The 18,897-nt window shown below is 32.0% G+C and overlaps 1 protein-coding gene across 1 annotated transcript; it reads left to right on the forward strand.

The window, feature by feature from the left end:
• Window positions 1-1,974: 1,974 nt before the first annotated feature.
• Window positions 1,975-3,834, forward strand: LOC108991564 (protein FAR1-RELATED SEQUENCE 5-like). Its single transcript, XM_018965872.2, has 4 exons — window positions 1,975-2,526; window positions 2,677-3,474; window positions 3,572-3,625; window positions 3,739-3,834. Exons 1-4 carry the CDS (start codon window positions 1,975-1,977, stop codon window positions 3,832-3,834), a joined length of 1,500 nt encoding a protein of 499 aa, XP_018821417.2.
• The last annotated feature ends 15,063 nt before the right edge of the window (window positions 3,835-18,897 follow it).

Below are 18,897 nucleotides of genomic sequence, written 5' to 3' on the forward strand. Positions count from 1 at the left end.
AAGGATTCTGGAGCACATGCCCCCCTAAACTCGTACCATTAAAATTTGTTTGAAGTTTAGCAGTTGTTTCTTTTGTTCTAATTGAAATGTGGTAGTGAGGAAGTTTTGAGTTGCTGGCTGTTTCCTATAAGTTTTGAGTTACACATGAAGTTTTGTTCTACTTGAAATTGCTTGCCTACCTATAATGTTGAGTTGTTTGAGTTGCCGGCTGTTTTGAGGGTTGGTTGCTCATGAATACCTACCTATAATGGTCATTTTTCATCTACAATATAATTCATATTATCTCCCCCTTATCAATCATAAATGCATATGTGTAAGGGAAAAAAGTTAGTGGAAAATATATATAATGGTCATTGCAGGATCTCCTGTTAGTGGAATATATATATTGCTGCCACCAATGTTTTGAGTTGATGATTGTGGAAGTTTTGTTGCTGATGATTGATATATATATATATATATCATTAGCCAGCAACCAATGTTTTCAATTAGAATATATATGTGGAAGCTCTGTTAGTGGAATTAAGGAATTTTAGCCACTGCCACAATATATATATATATATAACACGGCATATAACACGGCCTTCTTATTAGTGGAAGGTCTAGCTAAGACTGAATTTTGGGGAAATTGATAAGACTGAATTTCTCCACATAAACTTTCTAAAATTTGTGTACTTGGGGAATTTGATAAGACTGAATTTTGGTTATTCTCTAAGTGAACTTTACAATTGCTTGGATCTTGTTTTATTGTCATTGATTTTTACAATTCAATAGTTAATGTTTTCAGAATGGGAAACGGGAAAGAACAGCCAACTACGCAGACATTATCTAACTCAAATCCCCCATCCGAGGTATGTATATAATATGATTTAATATATCAATAATATTGGTATTTTTTAGTCGATGTTTATTTCCAAAATACATCAATAACTTTATCTAGTAACATGTTAGGCCATACCATCAACTGGTCCAAACATCCCAAATTACATGCCTGGTTACTTTGGACCAGTGCCTACGTGGTCACCGACTTTTCTACCATATTCGGTTGGCAACCAATATCCAATCAACATACAGGTGGTGATAACTAATCATGATTTATTCTTAATAAGTTGGTTTCTTTGTAGGAGTTTAATTGCGGACTTTTTGTGTTTACTGTAGAATGCTGGTTACCCATTTCAACATATTATCGAACCTCCGACTCCTATCAGCAATACAAGCTCTGCCACAAGCAGAATAGTTGGTTCAGAGGATAATAGACCTGATGGTGGAGAAACTGAAGCGCCATGTACAAGTCCACAAGCTGAAGAATGTACTGAGGATAGGCCAAGTCCTATGGAACCTGGTGATGGCAGTGCTGAGAAATCTCAGAATGTTCAAGTGGATCATGATGATACAATTGAGGAGCCAAAATCAGGAATGGAGTTTAATTCCTTTGAAGATTTATTAAGTTATTATAAGGAATATGGTAAGAGGAGCGGGTTTGGGGTGATGACGAAGCGGACCGAAAGGGGAGAAGATGAGTCTGTTAGATATGTCACCCTCGCTTGTGCCCGCGGTGGGAAGGCCCGGAATAGGACGTTGAATGTTGCCAACCCACGTCCGACAGGGAAAACAGAATGTAAGGCAAAGATTAATGCCTTAAGGCAAGATGGTGTGCTTCGGTTGACGACAGTACATAATATCCATAATCATGGCCTCAGTCCAAAAAAATCCCGTTTCTTCCAATGTAATAGAGAAGTTAGTGATGCCGTAAAAAGGGTCCTCGATACAAATGATTTGGCTGGCATCCGAACGAATAAGAGTTACGGATCTCTTGTTGTTGGCGCGGGTAGATACGAGAACCTCCCATTTTTGGAAAAGGATTGTCGTAATTATATTGACAAGGCCAGACATTTACGACTTGGAGCAGGTGGTGCTGGAGCGCTCTGAGATTACTTTTTACGGATGTAGTACAAAAATCCTGGGTTCTTTTATATGATGGATATAGATGATGAGGGGAGGTTAAAGAACGTCTTCTGGGCAGACCCCCATAGTAGAGCAACGTACCAAGATTTTGGTGACGTGGTCACATTCGACACCACATACCTAACGAATCGATATAGGATGCCCTTTGCACCATTTGTTGGTGTAAACCACCATGGACAGTCAATTTTTTTGGGGGCAGGCCTGATTTCCAGTGAGGATACCGAGACCTTTGTGTGGTTATTCGAGACATGGTTGCAATGCATGGATGGTATTGCTTCGAAGGCTATTATCACTGATCAGAATAGAGCGATGAAAAATGCGATCGCAATTGTTTTCCCAAAAACCCGGCATAGATTTTGTCTTTGGCATATACTAAAGAAAGTCCCCGAGAAGCTTGGCTCATATAGTTCGTACAAAACTGGGATGAAGAATGCATTGATGAAATGTGTCTACGACACCCAACTTGTTGATGAGTTTGAGAAATGTTGGGATCAGTTGATTAACACTTACAACTTACATGCGAATGCGTGGTTGCAAAGCCTATATGTGGAGCATGAACATTGGGTACCGGCATTTCTGAAGGAGTGTTTTTGGGCTGGAATGAGTACAACGCAGCGAAGCGAGAGCATGAATGCATTTTTTGATGGTTATGTTCATGCTAGGACAAACTTGAAGGAATTTGTAGACCAATTTGATAATGCGTTGAAAAAAAAGATTGAGAATGAAAATCTTGCGGACTTCCAGTCATTTAATGCCACAATCCCCTGCATATCTAGATCTCCGATTGAAAAGAGGTTTCAAGAGTTGTACACGAATGCTAAATTTAAGGAAGTTCAGCAACAAGTCCACGACATCATTGACTTGAATCCAAAGTTACATAAAAGTGATGGTGCAGTAAAAACATATATGGTAGAGGATGAAGTTTGTTTAGAAGAGTTCACTAAGCTGGTTACCCATTTTGTGGACTTTAGTGACAAAGATGCAGTTGCAAAGTGCTCTTGTGGATTATTTGAGATGAGGGGGATATTATGTCGGCATATTTTGGCCGTATTCAGATGTAACGATATTAAATTTTTGCCAGAAATCTACAGTTTAGATCGATGGAGGAAGGATATTAAAAGGCGATACACATTAATCCACAGTAGCTACGATGGAGGGGACCAGCGGGCAGATGCTAGTAGATATTCAAATCTTTTAAATATCTGTTATCAGATGATTACTCACGCAGCGGGTTCGCAAGAGCATACTGAGGATGCGAGAACTAAGTTATATGCAATGATTGAATTGTATCGTGCCAATCAAGAACCCCCATCGATGACTCAAATTGGTTCCAATATTGATAGTATGGTAAAGGACACTACGGTCGATGGTTCTAGGGAAGTACGTAGTCCGCGTGTTGTGCGAGGCAAAGGCAGACCTCCATCTCTAAGGAGAGCATCCAGGATGGAGATAGACATGCGGAAAGCTAAAGCAAAGACTAAGAAAGTACAAGCAAACGGGAAGCGTAAAGAGGTGATGATATTTTAATATCCGCTTATTATATATATTTTGTTGGCGAATAAAATTATTTAATTTTAATTTTAATTTTTTTTGTTAAATCAATCATTAGAGGGATGGAGGACATACCGAAGTCGTGGATAGAGGAGATACACCGATCGTAGAAGTATGCAGGAATTTATTTGGCTCTTCTGAGATGGTATATTCGATCCTATTTAAATATAAACTTATTACTAATTTCTATTATTTGGCTATATATTTACATTTGATTTCCATCAGGCTATTCCAGAAAGAGAAAGCGTGGCTGTAGACGTTATTGGAACCGAACCCCGAGAAACAGTGATGCAGAGTCAAGAAAGCTTAAGTGGTTCATAGCTTTTTTTTTTCAAGTAATATACTAATATATATTACTTGAATAATATTTTTTTTTTTTGTTTATTCTTTACAGATGCAATTTGGATTTGATGGATCACAACCGTTGCAATGATGGGTTCTAGGATAAACTTCACTTCTATTGAATGTATTGCACGGCATTTCTTTATACTTGTTGTAATGGTTGGATTTGATAATTTAGTTGTGGATTGGATATATTTTGTGTGTTTGAGGGAGGGACTTTGTTGAAATGGTTGGATTTGATAATTTAGTTGTGGATTGGATGAAACTTGACCATATCATAGTATGCTCAGATACGTGAAGCCCCCACATAGTTGCTCATTTACAAGGCAGAAGCTTGATTGTCTTTTGCAATTGTGGGCGGTATAAATCATCCACCAAAGGTACGATGGCATTTGGTATATTGTATCTATGTTCAATCATTGGCATTTGCCCACCCAAACTTATCAGATTTAGAACTAATAGCAGTTCTCTTCGGTCATGGCCAAACTTCGCGGGTCTCAATCTTTATTAAAATATCCCATAATTTGATTGTGCTTAGGTCATACCACGTAATGCAAGAAAAGAAAACAAACAAAGAAAGAAAAAGAAAGAATATCATGGGTAAAGCCATGCCATGAGGCATGAAGATTTGTTTCAACATGTTGCACAGTTACGGGCATCACAATTGATGATAAAAGCAGGATAGGTTCCATTTTAACTGCTCCTTATATTAGCTTCAAGCAAAAGAGTAGAAAGAATAATATTAGCATCAAACCAAAACTTCACTCATCAAAATTCAATTTTGGGGTCTACGCCGCGGCTGCATTCATCTACAAGAGCTAAACTTAACATTTCAGTGCAGAAATGATCATCAGATTTCAGTGCAGAAATCCTGATTTCATGACATAAATGGAAACAAATTCAAATCAGTAAAACAAAACCAGAGTTTATAATGCCATACTAGTACTTGATACAACCATTCTCTAGCAACCAAGTTCAACATTTTCGCCATTTTAACTCACAACCATTCTCTAGCAACCATAATCTGTTTCTCTAGCAAAGATAAACTTAAGACAAACTGAAAACAAATGTACAAGTCCAATACAAATTTAAAACAAATGTACAAGTCCAATACCTAAACATAGAACTAACAACAATCCCAAATTACTTATATAACACTAGGTAAAATACATGTACAAATGCAAAACAGCAATAAATCCGAAGTAGCGTGCCTACACGCCTTATTTTAGCTTCCTGTGCATTAAGCAGCGACTCCTTTTGCATAACTTCGTCGCTTTTAGTGGATAGTACCATCTGCACCCTCTCAAGGCGATCCACTATCTTACGCAGCTCAATCTCCCTCTTTTCAAGAAGTTCGAGTATCTTCTTGACCTCTTTCTCTTTCTTTAACACTTCATTCATTTTTTCTTCAACTTGTAGCTCAATCACTTCATTACCATCCAACCACTTGAAAAACTTACAGTATGGTAAGCCCTGCTCATTTCATGCATATATTGTATTGTATTAGAAATGAATGATTTGTACTATATATGAAATTAATATATATAAAAAATGTTTCAGGCAACAAATAATGTAGTTACTTGGGTATTATACTTTGAACACCCTAAGAAGGGTCGTCTAGGATTTTTTGCAGTAGTTGACCATTTCAATGTGGCTTCGAGCTCGCAAAAGCACAATGGTTTTCCCAAAGTACGTTTGGGAAAAGATGAAGAAGATATTGATGAAGATGATGATGACATTCTAAGATGAACCCCCATAAAACAATTGAATAACAGTTTTATAATGATGGAATAAAATTAGTAGGCAAGAAGTTTTAATTAAGTAACTACGAGCCATCATTCAAGTTGTATAAGTATGCTGAGAAAGTTAACTATGAAGTTAACTATTTTCCCTTACACTGCAACCTTTGCAGCTTTTGAACTCCTTTAACCCCCAAATTGTTACACTTGCTGAGAAAGTTAAAGCAAAACCCAAAAGTCTGATTTTTTTTCCTTTCATACACTCAAGTTGCTTATTCACATATTCTCCAGGATCCTAACTTGTTTCTCTTTTGGACCCAGGATAACTGCACTGCCTTTTGTGGAGTAAAGATGGCTATTTGATTCATACCCATTTATGGGATCCTCACAACCAAATGGGTGTAGAGATTAAAATTCTAGCGGCACATAATTCAACCAGTTTTTTTTTTTTTTTTGTCACAACTTCAGGAGATGGAGAAAGCAAAGGTGAATTTATAACATAGAAAGGCAATGGTACGTTTGTTAAGTTCCCAAACAAAACATCTAATTTCCTATAATTGCAATGTTTGGAACTAGAAGAAAAAAGCTTCTCCAGAACAATGGACTGCTTCTCATGTGGTCCAGCTGATACCATCACCACTATTTATATAGGAGTTGTAATCAGACAGGAATCTACTCCAAATGTGCACCACTAAAACCTTTCTACTTCCTAGCTTAATTGGCTCCATTAAGCAAAGTTCTCCCCTCCATGTTCTAAGGCTCCGAAAGAGATTATTTGTTATATACATTTAGATACAGCAATGCCAATTTCCCTTTTTCCTATTTGTTTTTTTTTTTTTTCTCAAGCCCTCAAGAATCGTTTACAGTACACACACAGAAGCCCTACAAACCCACACACCCAAATATATTTCTAGCTATTCAAACGACATTTTCGTTTGTACATTGTTTCTCCTCGTAGTTATCTCTTGCACTGCAAAAAATATATTGCAAACTGCCCCATTGAATTCAAATGTAAGGTACAAAGATAAATAAAAAAGCAAAAAATTCAAATTGCAAGGTATATAGCACTACTGATAAATAAACGGAATCCAAATAAACAAAATGTGAAAATCACAAGCACAAATTTGATTCATTAAAGTAAAAGAAAAAATGCAAATAAAACCTGGGGGATTAATCGAGCAGAGGGAGGACCGTCTCCAGTCGCGACCTCAGGGGTGAAGACGACAGGGATGGAGGTTCGGGGGAGAGGGAGGACGATGGGGATTTAACCATGCGGGTTCGTGGAGAATCCGTTTCGGCTCGCAGGTTCGTGTGGGTTAGGGTTCGTGCGAAACAGAGGGATGCGGGCCATGGGTTAGGGTTTGTGCGTGGGGGAAGAAGAGAGGGGCGGGATGCGGGGGAAGGGTAGATTAGGGTTAGGGTTCGTGCGAAACGGAAGGGATTGGGTGCTATGGGTTAGGGTTCGTGCGTGGGGGAAGAAGAGAGGGGCGGGATGCGGGGGAATGGTAGTTTCGGCTCGCGGGTTCGTGTGGGTTAGGATTCTTGCGAAAATGAGATGATGCGGGCTCTGGGTTAGGGTTCGTGCGAGAATGAGATGATGCGGGCTCTGGGGTTAGGGTTCGGGGGGAAGAAGAGAGGAATTCACCTTTGCGGGGGAAGGGAAGAGAGGGATGCCACGAAGCTTTGCGGAGGAAGGGAAGCTACCGAATTCAAATTAATCAATACGTCGTCGCATTAATGCCACGCAGGCGCCGAGGCCGCAACGGGGAAGATGCGCGGTTGCGTTTAGCATTTTCGATAATATATATATATATATATATAATCCATGCGTATGCCTAAATTAATGAATAAAATATGTGAAAATGCATGTATCGGCCATGCATTATTTAGCACAGAGAGAGCATGATTACGAGGGTCTTCCATGGAAATTGAAACGTCTTAAATGATGTCAACACCTGCATGCAACTGTTCATTTCTAATATCACAAGTTGCAATGAATTGGGGACTGATCCCAATTTGTTCTTTATATTCTCAAGCGGTTTTCCGCAAACTGGGGCTGACCCTGGTTTTGTTTTAGACCCCTAGCTAGCTAGCTAGTACATAGGATTTGACGATCTTTTTGCCATATGTATTCATGCACTCGTTACATATATACAGAGAATTTGCATATATATATATATATCTGCCATCATCATAAGAAAAACATATTTTTATAATTAATTTATTGTAATTAAAAAATTATTAGTAACCAATTTTAATTATAAATAAGTATTTCATTAAAATTAACTGATTATAAATAAATAATTTTTTTATAATAATTATACGAACAATCATTATTCATTAGACATTTTTAGGGTCATTCATGAATTCGATATAATATTGTACGATCATGCGAAGGATCGAACATCTTCATAGTAATTTTTTTCATCCAAAATTAATATTATCACGGGTACTCATGTATATTTGCAGTACTCCTTTATTAGATTAACATATATATTTTTTTGATATCTTAAGAATATTATGGTAATATTCTATATATATATGAAGAAAATTCAAAAAGTACTGAATTATATTAACCTACTAATTAGCGAAATTAATTATCACCTTTTGAGAGTATTATTACAAAATTCTACGTACTGCATGCAGGTGTCTCGCTCCATCTGTATGTGTATTATATTTTTGAAGATAAGGATACACACACACAGTACAGAGGATTCGGGAAGTTATGAACATGATTGAAGTGATCACTCTCCTATATAATTCTATATATAATTTCTGACCATGACCATTGACAAAGAATAATAAATTCTCATCATGAAATTCGCTGGGATTTTGAAATTAACGATACAAGATATTGATGGCACTAGGATTTAAGCAGGAGTACGTAGTACAGACAAATAAAAATGATTATCGAGGTGTAGACCAACTGGTCTAGGTCTGAAGAGAAGATACAGTAAGATCCGATCTTCATCATTTTGTATGCTCTGATTGAATCCGTACGTCATCTTTCTGCACTGCAGCTTTACGCAGTAGATATTTTTCTTGGGTTGCGAGCAAACTCGCTGCCCGTTAAAGCATATATCTGCTGGACAGATCAACACTGTTAACTTAATTTTTTTTTTTTCAAGACCACGCTTATCAAACATTTAAGGAGATGTTTACATTCACAAGTCATTTTAATTCATCTCAATTTATTTTATTATTATTTATTATTATTTAACAACTTTAACTCATAAATTTCACTATTATTTATAACTCATTTCATTACTATTTACAATCTATTTCAACTCATCTTAATTCATCTTCGAATCCAAACGTCTCAATGAGAGAGTTACGTATAAACCGTGAGAATATATTAAAAATATTTATGAATAGTTATGAGTAAATATTAGAATAAATTTATAGATTTTATTAAAAGTATTTTGAATTATTTAAATGTGTAAAATATGTTGAGTTGTTAATTTTTAAATATGTATTTAAAAAATATGTAAATCTTATAAATATTATAGTGATTTTATTTTTAATAATAAATATTATAATAATTTTATTTTTTATTTATATTTAATAATGATAAATATTATGAGTAATATTACATATAGTCATGGAATGAGCAAATACCGTACAATAATTTAAAAAAAAATAGAGTCTATTGTTAAAAAATTAATTTCTTTTTATATGGATCCCATATTTATTCACTTTTTTTCAAAATGACTGCATGACACTTACATACTCACAATTGTAAATATCATTTCTCATTGATATATTCATTTATAGGTTTCATTTTCTTGATATTTTTTTATTTGATATGTTATTTTGTTACGTTCGTTTTTTTTATTTATTTAAAGTATAGATAATTTAATTGTTTGTATTGTGTAAAAATTAGTGAAATTGTTTATTGATTATTTATTAAATTTGAAATTGTTTATTGATTAAAATCTATATATTATTTTTAAAAAAATAATATTATTTCTTAAAATTAATTATTTTATTAAACTAGACGTGCTTAGCACGTTGCTATGCACTAGTGTATATATATATATAAATCTTTCAAATATGATAAGAGTATGCTAGCTCGTGGGCCTTGCATGGCATCCCAATAATAGCTGCTAATTTGCAATATTGCAGCAAACATATATAATTGATTTTGTCAGACAAAAAGGGCAAATTTTGCTGATGCAACATTGTAATTCATGCTGCTATATACCCGCATGCAGGGGGATGGGAGCTTTTTGTCTGTCTTGGATTCACACGCCTAGCTAGCTAGCTTATTCAGAAGTGACTGATGATCATCAAAAGATCTGGTTTGTGATCCTAATCGTAATTTCCAGCTGCCTGCCATCATGGAATTCCAGACATTTATAATAATATCCCTATTAATAATACTGTAATGATCTCAAAGTAAAACTTCATCATGATCTCATCATGTATATGATAAATCAGCATCATGAACGTGTACACAGCAAAAATCCAAAAACTTTTTTTGGGCATGCACCATCAGCAAGATGCAACAATCAGATCAAAATCTAGTGGAAATTTAGCTAAAGAATTTTAGAGGATCATCACAATCCAATACATGGTTTGCTAACTAGCTGTTCAGCTATATGGATCCAATTATTTAAGCAATTGAAAACTTAATTAATTAATTTTAGTGCATGCCAGTGATAAAACATGCTTAAAATAATCCAATATAGTCACCATCTTATAGAAAACTAATTATCAACCAATAACCAATTAACACCAACGGCCATTTACATAACTTTAAGGAAAAATATATAAAATCTTCAAAAACAAATTAAACTAAAGAAGATAAAAATAAATGAAAATAAATAATAATAGAGGCCCGTTTAGTTGCATTAGATTTGGAAGGATCTTTCTTCCAAAGCCTTTGTTATTGAATACATGTAATTTTTGTCCCATGCATTCATATATAGTCAATGCCATCGTCCTTTTTCATATATAGTTGTGTACAGCAAACATCATGCATGCAATTAATTAATAGATTTTCTAATTTGATAGTGGAGTTAAATCAAATTCTCATCTTCTTTTAGTCCACCAGTTAAAAAAAACTCAGTGCCGACCACTACAAGAAAAATGAGTATTTATAATTGATTATTTACGATGAGAATGATTATTTACAAAAAAAAAAAAAAAAACTCATTTTAATAGAAAATAATCGTTTTCGCATGAAATAATTGATCACAAATAAATAATTTTCGCCCATACAACGTCCTTCGTTTCATCTCCTCTACTCTAAGCTTTAAAAAAGTATTTTTACAAGGACCAACATGGTTTTGGAGGCTAGCCTTGCAAGTCAACATTTACCAAGGAATATTGATATATATATATATAATATATATATATATAAGAAATGATGTTTGTAATTTTAAGATACTGTGTAAGTCCTGTATACTTTCTTTAAAAAATAGATACTAAATATGAAATTCATAGGAAAATATCATTTTTTAATAATGACACTATTTTTTTTCAAAGAGACTGTGCGATATTAACCTAAATCAAAATGATTCTCACTCAAAGAAGAAGGAGCTGCACCTCAGTAGCTCTAGAAGTTTCAAGATCTCTACTCGCTTGATTTAGGTTAATACGCTAAACTTGCACATCATATATAATACTATATCTAGCATTACTATATATATATATATATATATATATATATATGAGAGAGGTGTTGAACGTGTCATATATAACTCAATTTAGCCGCGTCGTCTTTCCACTCGGCCCTATATTTAATTAGCATTAATTAAAATATATAGGCAAACAGAAGTTAGTGCTAATATTGCAGTGTTGCACAACTTAACCAAAAAGGCTAGGGATCGAAAGGATCGATCGCGTCTTCATCATCTGTCCAGATCATAGAAAACATTCTCATTCCCTCCTGTGATCTGTCACTTCACCCCATGGCTAGGCTTCACATATATGCAGTGGAAAAGATGGCTAATTAGCTATATATATATATTTTCTTCTAATTTTTAATGACAATGTATTAATTTTTTCTGGCATTTTAAGTTCTAAGCTAGAATGCTTGTACATGATACAATTGTACCTTTTTTTTAAAAAAAAAAACAAAGAAATAAATAGTCTCTAGCTCCAGGCTTCTACCCTAACTGACGTGGAAATTGGGTATATTTCACCGTCAATGAGTCATTGAGTAGGCACCGGCCGAGAGGGTCCATCGGAAAAGCTAATCAGACACGTACCTACGCACGCCAGCAAACTTTTACGGGCAGCACTCCACTTATCGAAAATATGTTCAGAATATGTATTGAAAAATATTTTTTTTATATATTTTTTTAATCATCATAAATATTTTTAAAAAAATATAAAAATTTACAACATCAATAAAAAATATTTTCTTAATTATTAAAAAAAACTCATTCGATACCATTTTTGGGTCCCGAATTAGCATTTCTCCACTTTTAAGTTGTAGATCCGTTGGAAACCTCGTAAATAATGGTAAATACAGTTTTATATGTATAAATACAGTTTTATATGTATAAGTCGTGCACATTCTTATGAGAAAAAAAATCCTTTAATAAAATATAAAATATTTATCTAGATATCAAAATTATTCATTTTTTACAAAATAAATATACTTGCACATTCTTCAGCACTATAAGTATCATTTTTGTGATGATCTCCAGTTGTTTCAGAACACGCAATGTAATTTCAGAACTTCTTGTTTTTTAGCAATAATACCATATTGATGATCTCAAGTTGTTTATTGAAAGGATAAACGAATAGGAATGCTGAAGATGATTGATCAGAGCGCAGTGGCATGGGTTTGCACAACTGTAGTACCAAGTACTTTGCATGCACTTCCAGATTTTACTTTTTCTTGCTTTTAAATGCTCATCATGCATGGGGAATGCAATACTTTTTTTTTTTGAGGTCTAGTTTGAATAATAGGATGAGATGACATAATTAATTGATTTTAAATGAATTGAATTGAATTTCCAAACAAAGATAGAAAAATTGAGAATTCCTAGCTAATTTTAGAAATATTAAAAAAATAAAATACATGATGAATTTTATCAGAATAGTTAAAAAAAAAAATCTGATTTTTAGTTTTTAATAATTCTAGTGTTAAATTAATTTCTATTAATAAACTTAATTTATTTAAAAATAGTTTTAAATAATATATTTTAAAATCCAGTATTATAGGATCAGGGTACGTATTTTCTTTATTTTTTGAGAATTTTGAGGGTAATCTTGTCTTTTACTAGGATAAAATTAAGAGCTAGCTAGGTGTCGGTGCATTGCAATTTATTGATAGTTTATGATTTATTACCAAGATTAAATATTTTGAAGTGATTGCATGCATGCATGTATATTAGGTGATAGTTTATCGCTATTATTATATATAATAGAGTAATTTTATATAATCGTAAAGTATATAACCGCTGCGTAATCGCTTTAAAAAAAAGTGATGTCTACTATTAAAAAATTAATTTTTTTCATATAGATCTCATTTTTTTTTTCCGTGAGATATATGACATTTTTCATCTCGTACTGGACATTTTTCATTTCGTGAGATATCTTTTAGGATTATAATCCTCATGATCTTGATCACTTACGTACATAAATGGGGCGACTTCATGAAGTTTGGAATTTTGAGCATTTGGAATATCATGAATCGAAAAGTCTAGTTACAAGAGAGTTTGCGCACCAAATTAACCACGAACCAATATTGACATGTAATGCATCCTTTTAATAAAACGGTGTGAATTGAGACGGGAATGATTTTCGTGAGATATATGACATTTTTCTTCTCTCAAAATTTTCTTTCTTTTGTTTTTTTTTTAATAAAAAAAATTATGTCAACGTCGGTACGCAGTTTGATGCGCCAAACTGCTTGTACCTAGCAAGACTCATCATGAATTAATGTGCCATCATGTGTGGTACTACTTATGGTTAGCGGTCGAGGCGTTCACCTCCCATACATTATAGAAAAGCCAGTGTATTTGCTCATGAATTTGACAAATTTATGAATAAACTACAAGCAATTAGTGCACGTCTTACGCACGATCGATGCTCAAAATAAGAAAGGAAGTCTGCATAAACAAAAAGTATAATGAATTTATTGGGATACATTAGGTTAAGATCAACAATATTAATATATAAGATATTGTAACAAAAGTTAATCTTACTCGTAAAGATGCCAAGTAACCTATAGTACTTTTAGAAGATTAGCAACCATGGAAAGTGCAATATATGTGTGTGTATATATATAAATATATACACACTAGCGGTGGTAAACGTGCAAAGCATGTTTGCCACATCTGTCAAATTGAAGAAAAAAATAAAATATAATTTTGAATATTAAAATAATCTAATGTATAAAAATAAAATTATTATTTATTTATGTTCATCATTTATTATGAAATTTAAATTATATTAAAAATTCAAATTAATTATATAATTTTTTTTCTTAAAAATGTACAGTAAAATTTTATTATTTATTTAATGATAAAAAATTAGTATTTTAATTATCTATTTTATGTTAGTTTAAATCAATATTTAAACTTCTATCGTTAGATTAAATCTGAAAATTAAAAATGAAGAGTTGTAATTTAAAACCTATAAACCAATATTTTTTCCCACCTTTCATTTCTCCCTCTCTCTCATTCCCTACGCACGATTGTGGTATTACGTCGCACACTGACATTCACACAGACGAACCCAAAAAGAAACAGAAAAACAAAACAAACGTGAAAAAAAAAAAAAACAAACATTTTTACTGTTCATTACTGTTGATGAACAGTAATAGGATAGCCTCTTTTAAGATATAGGCAGATATATATATAAATTGAAGTTAATTTTAAGTGTATGATAGAATATTTATATTTTAATTATCTATTTTATGTTAGTTTAAATCAATATTTAAACTTCTACCGTTAGATTAAATTTGAAAATTAAATATGATATATCACTTTTAGTATTACTCTATAAAAGTCTAAATAACTTAAATAAAAATCTAAAAAATACTTATCACACAAATTTGATCCAATCAATTCAATTATATATACTTGCTTTTACAAATTCTAATACAATCACTAAAAATTCAAGAATTATAAATAAGAATTACATAACAATCCGACTATAAAGCAAGCATTTGACAGAAGTAATAATTTATTTTATTCTTTAGATGAATACAAAAAAAAGTCTATTTAAAGAGAAAGAGGTAATATAAACACTTACGGAAACACGGAAAAAAAAAAAAAACCTCTTCACTGTTCATTACTGTTGATGAACAGTAATGAAAGTAATATAAACACTTGCGGAAAAAAACACGCGGGAAAAAAAAAACACTCTACACTGTTCATTACTGTTGATGAACAGTAACATCAACAGTAATGAACAATACATATATAGCGGCTTTTAAGTATAAGCAGAGATATACATACTTCTTCGGTAGATCATGTTGCAACTTTTTCAGATATTTGGGTCTCATTGGTCCACATGATCAAGGTATAATTAATTTAAAAGGAAAAAAAAGTGGTCACTAGGGAGTAGGGCTAATAAAAAGGTAGCACCCTCCCCTTCCCCCGCCTTCATTTGAGTGTGATGATCATTTTTCATCTTGCTCTACCCCCTTCGCCATCTCTTGTCTACCTATATTCATTGAATGGAGGGATTATCAAACTCATCGTTCGAAGATTTCATGCTTACCAACCCAATCAAAATCCAGCTAGAAATAAGACCAAAAAAAAAAAAGGTATCATCCTGTTACAAGTCCAAATCCACAAACCCACAACCCGAGTCCATATCCACACAGACCCACAATCGAATTAAGATGATCCGGTCAAATCTATAGCTTCGACCATGGATCTGTGTGACTCCAAATCCATACAAACCCACGATTGTGGTTGTGGGTCAATGCAACTAAAGATCTAGACTAAACGCATGAGTCGAAACACATGGCTGCAACTAGGAGTATGTACCCTACACCTTAGCAGCATGTGGAATGAGACCTACTCATTAAGAGAAAATAAGATATGAGAAGAAAGTTTATGGATAAAAGAGAATGAGAAGGTGAAGTACTAAGAAGAAAAAAAAGAATAATTAAGGTTACGTAGTTGAAATAGTGATGAATAGATTTTAAGGTTCTTTTTTGTTTGTTTTATACTTTTATATCAGGTATTACACCCACCACTTGTGTTAGGTTTATGAAGTCTGGTTCTTGACTTTGAGCGGAGACAAGTCAAAAATTTGCTCGACTTTTACTCGACTTAATGCTTGAACTAACTTCAAATAGAGAGTTCGCTCGACATTCATTTGTTAGTTAGCTCGAATGAGGCTCAGGCATGGAGTTCGCTCAATGCTGACTCAACACATGCAAGAGCAAATAACTCGATAATTGAATCTGCTACGATTTTTGCCGCATAACCTATATATATATATATGTATGTATATTGTGAACAATACGACCGTTAGATCATTATATTTTTACTCCTGATGTATTAATTTGACATTTCTTAAGAGAATAAAACTTTTTGTAACTCTAAAAATGTAAGTATGTTATCAAACTACATAAATTTTATGTTGTATTTAATTGATTTATGTTTTACTTTACTTTTCTATTATTGTTTTCCCAACAACCTGCCCATTTTTTTGTAGAACTTTAAAATCCATCAATCCACCAATTTAAGAGAAAACGAGATTTCGTTAATATCTCGATCATTTTTCTCAATTATTATTTTTTTAATGATTAAGTGAGTATTTTTTTTATTGATATTATAATTTTTTTAAATATTTAAGAATATAAAAAAATTACATAAAAATAATAATAATAAAAAAAAAACCAAATGATTGTAGCTAGCCATCCTCGTTCTGGCACGGCTCCCAATTTAAATGCTGTAAAGCGTTTAAAGTGTGTAAACTATAGGATCATCATCGAGTGGTACGAACTATTATTTCTCTACATCCTCGTTCTAGCACGGCTCTCAATATATGGATAATGCTGGAGCTCTAGTGTATTTTATTATGTGTATTTTTTAATTCTTTTTTTATATAGATATTTTTAATGATTTTAAATATTTTTAAAAAATAAAAAAATTTATAATATTATTAAATAATACTTACTTAATCACAAAGTAAAATATAAAATATTTTTTTATGATTTTTTATTTTACTTCGTGATTAAAGAAATATTTTTTAATAACTTTTTTTTTATTTCTTGATTAAGAAAGTGTTTTTAATGATGTTCTAAATTTATTTTATTTTTTAAAAAGTATTAAAAAATAGTAAAAAATATTATATAAAAAATAACTTAAAAAAAAACACATACAATATATGCCTACAGCCCCCAGCGGGAGCTCCCAGCAGGAGCCCCAGCGGGGGCTGTAGCACGATCCTTTAAAATTTGAGAAGTTCTTGGCGTCAGCCCATAGCCGCAGCACACCCGTGCTGTGGTTTTTTATTTTTATTTTTTTTTTCACCCAATACACTTAGTGTGCAGCGGCTGTTATGTACAGTAGAGTACTATTTATATTTTCTCTTAAAATTTTAAATGCAGTATAGCGTTTAAAGTGTGTAAATTAAGGATTTGTTCACTTTTTATAAAATTTTTCATTTTATTTTATTTTATTTAAAATAATTAAATTATTCTACTCATAATTTATATACCACACATTTGATAAGAGAATAAAATTAAAAAAATCATAAAAAAGATGGTGTGTGATGTATGAGATTTAGGAATTGAATTTTTCAATATATAATTCCAACTTCCTAGCTTCCAAAATACATCGTTTTTTCCTGTCTGTCACTGTTTGCATCTCTGTCGTTTTATTTTATGTACACTCCTCTCATCTGTCATCGTTTGTATGGGCCACCCAAATAAGGCTAATTATATATATATATTTAAAAAAAATGATATTTATAGTTATAAATAAGTACATAATTAAATGTCGTATATTTTTTTTAAATAAATATAAAATTTATATAAAAAGAATTAATTTTTAATAATAATTTTTTTTTTAAAATTACACAACGTTTATATAATTTATGATATAAACTATAATAGAATATAATATTACTCTATATTTGGTGAATTAGGCTTCGTTTGGAACCAAAAATCCTCTCAACTCATCTCAACTCATCATTATAACTTTTTCAAATTTCAATACAAAATATAATAAACAATTCAACTTTTTCAAATCTCAAAATAATAATAATAATAAAAAATAATATTCTAACAATATTTTATTATCTCAACTCAACTCACTTCAACATCCAAACGCAACCTAAGTAGGTAGAGCGACAGGTGAGAAATGATTATGGGACGTTAGGACCATTTCCCCTATCTAGCTAGCTAGAATTGATGCATGACTAGAGATATTATCAGAGGCTATGCCATGTTATAAATATGCAGCAATACATATCATCTGTCGGTGAGCTTTCAAGGCTTTGTTTGTCATACTTATGTTGTGATCGATCTTCGACAATATTGTAAATTAAGCTGATGACGGGACTTAAAATTAATTTTAACATGTTGGTGTACTTTCTCAATAATTAATGTATAAATGAATGGCTTCACCCAAACCTTTATTTCCAAAAATAAATTAAACCCTAATAATTTTTAAGACTTTTTATGGCTAGATTAATATTCTCTTCAAAAGTGATTAACAAAAGGAGTGATTTCGACGTTTCAACTTGTGGCATCAAATTTTAGAGTTCCTCCAAATGTGCAGTTGGATTAAGGTCCGTTTGAATACAAAAACGATTTTATTTTATTTTATCTCGTTATTATAATTTTTTTAAATTTTTATATAAAATATAATAAATAATTTAATTTTTTTTAAATTTTTAAATAATAATAATATTAAAAAATAATATTTTATTTGACTTTTAACTTTGATCTAAAATTATCTAAAATTATCTCACTATCTAAACGGGACCTAAATCTTACGATGATGAGGTTTATTTTTTCTCAACGAGTATATAAAGCTTGTTTGGTACCTATATTTTTTTAAAAGAATAATGTTATATACATAAGAATTGTCTATTTGAAACTTTAATTAAATAATATAATAGAGATGTATGTAGATCATGATGTGATTAGTCGTTTTCAAATAATTATAATATCTAAAATTATTATTTTGGCTCGGACATATATATATATATATACACGATTTGTCAACCTCAAATTAAATCTCGTTTAGATAATAAGATGAGATAATTTTAGATGAATTGAATAAAATATTATTTTTTAATATTATTATTATTTTAAAATTTGAAAAAATTAAATTATTTATTATATTCCATGTAAAAATTAAAAAAAAATAAA

This window comes from Juglans regia, chromosome 9, assembly GCF_001411555.2.
Source record: "Juglans regia cultivar Chandler chromosome 9, Walnut 2.0, whole genome shotgun sequence".
Taxonomy (NCBI): domain Eukaryota; kingdom Viridiplantae; phylum Streptophyta; class Magnoliopsida; order Fagales; family Juglandaceae; genus Juglans; species Juglans regia.

Bases quoted from the DNA above. Each gene is read 5' to 3' on its own strand.
- LOC108991564 (XM_018965872.2), top strand. From the start codon at position 1,975: ATGGATATAGATGATGAGGGGAGGTTAAAGAACGTCTTCTGGGCAGAC. The intron at 3,475-3,571 runs GTGATGATATTT...ATCAATCATTAG, and splicing joins CAAACGGGAAGCGTAAAGAG to AGGGATGGAGGACATACCGA. The intron at 3,626-3,738 runs GTATGCAGGAAT...GATTTCCATCAG, and splicing joins GAGATACACCGATCGTAGAA to GCTATTCCAGAAAGAGAAAG.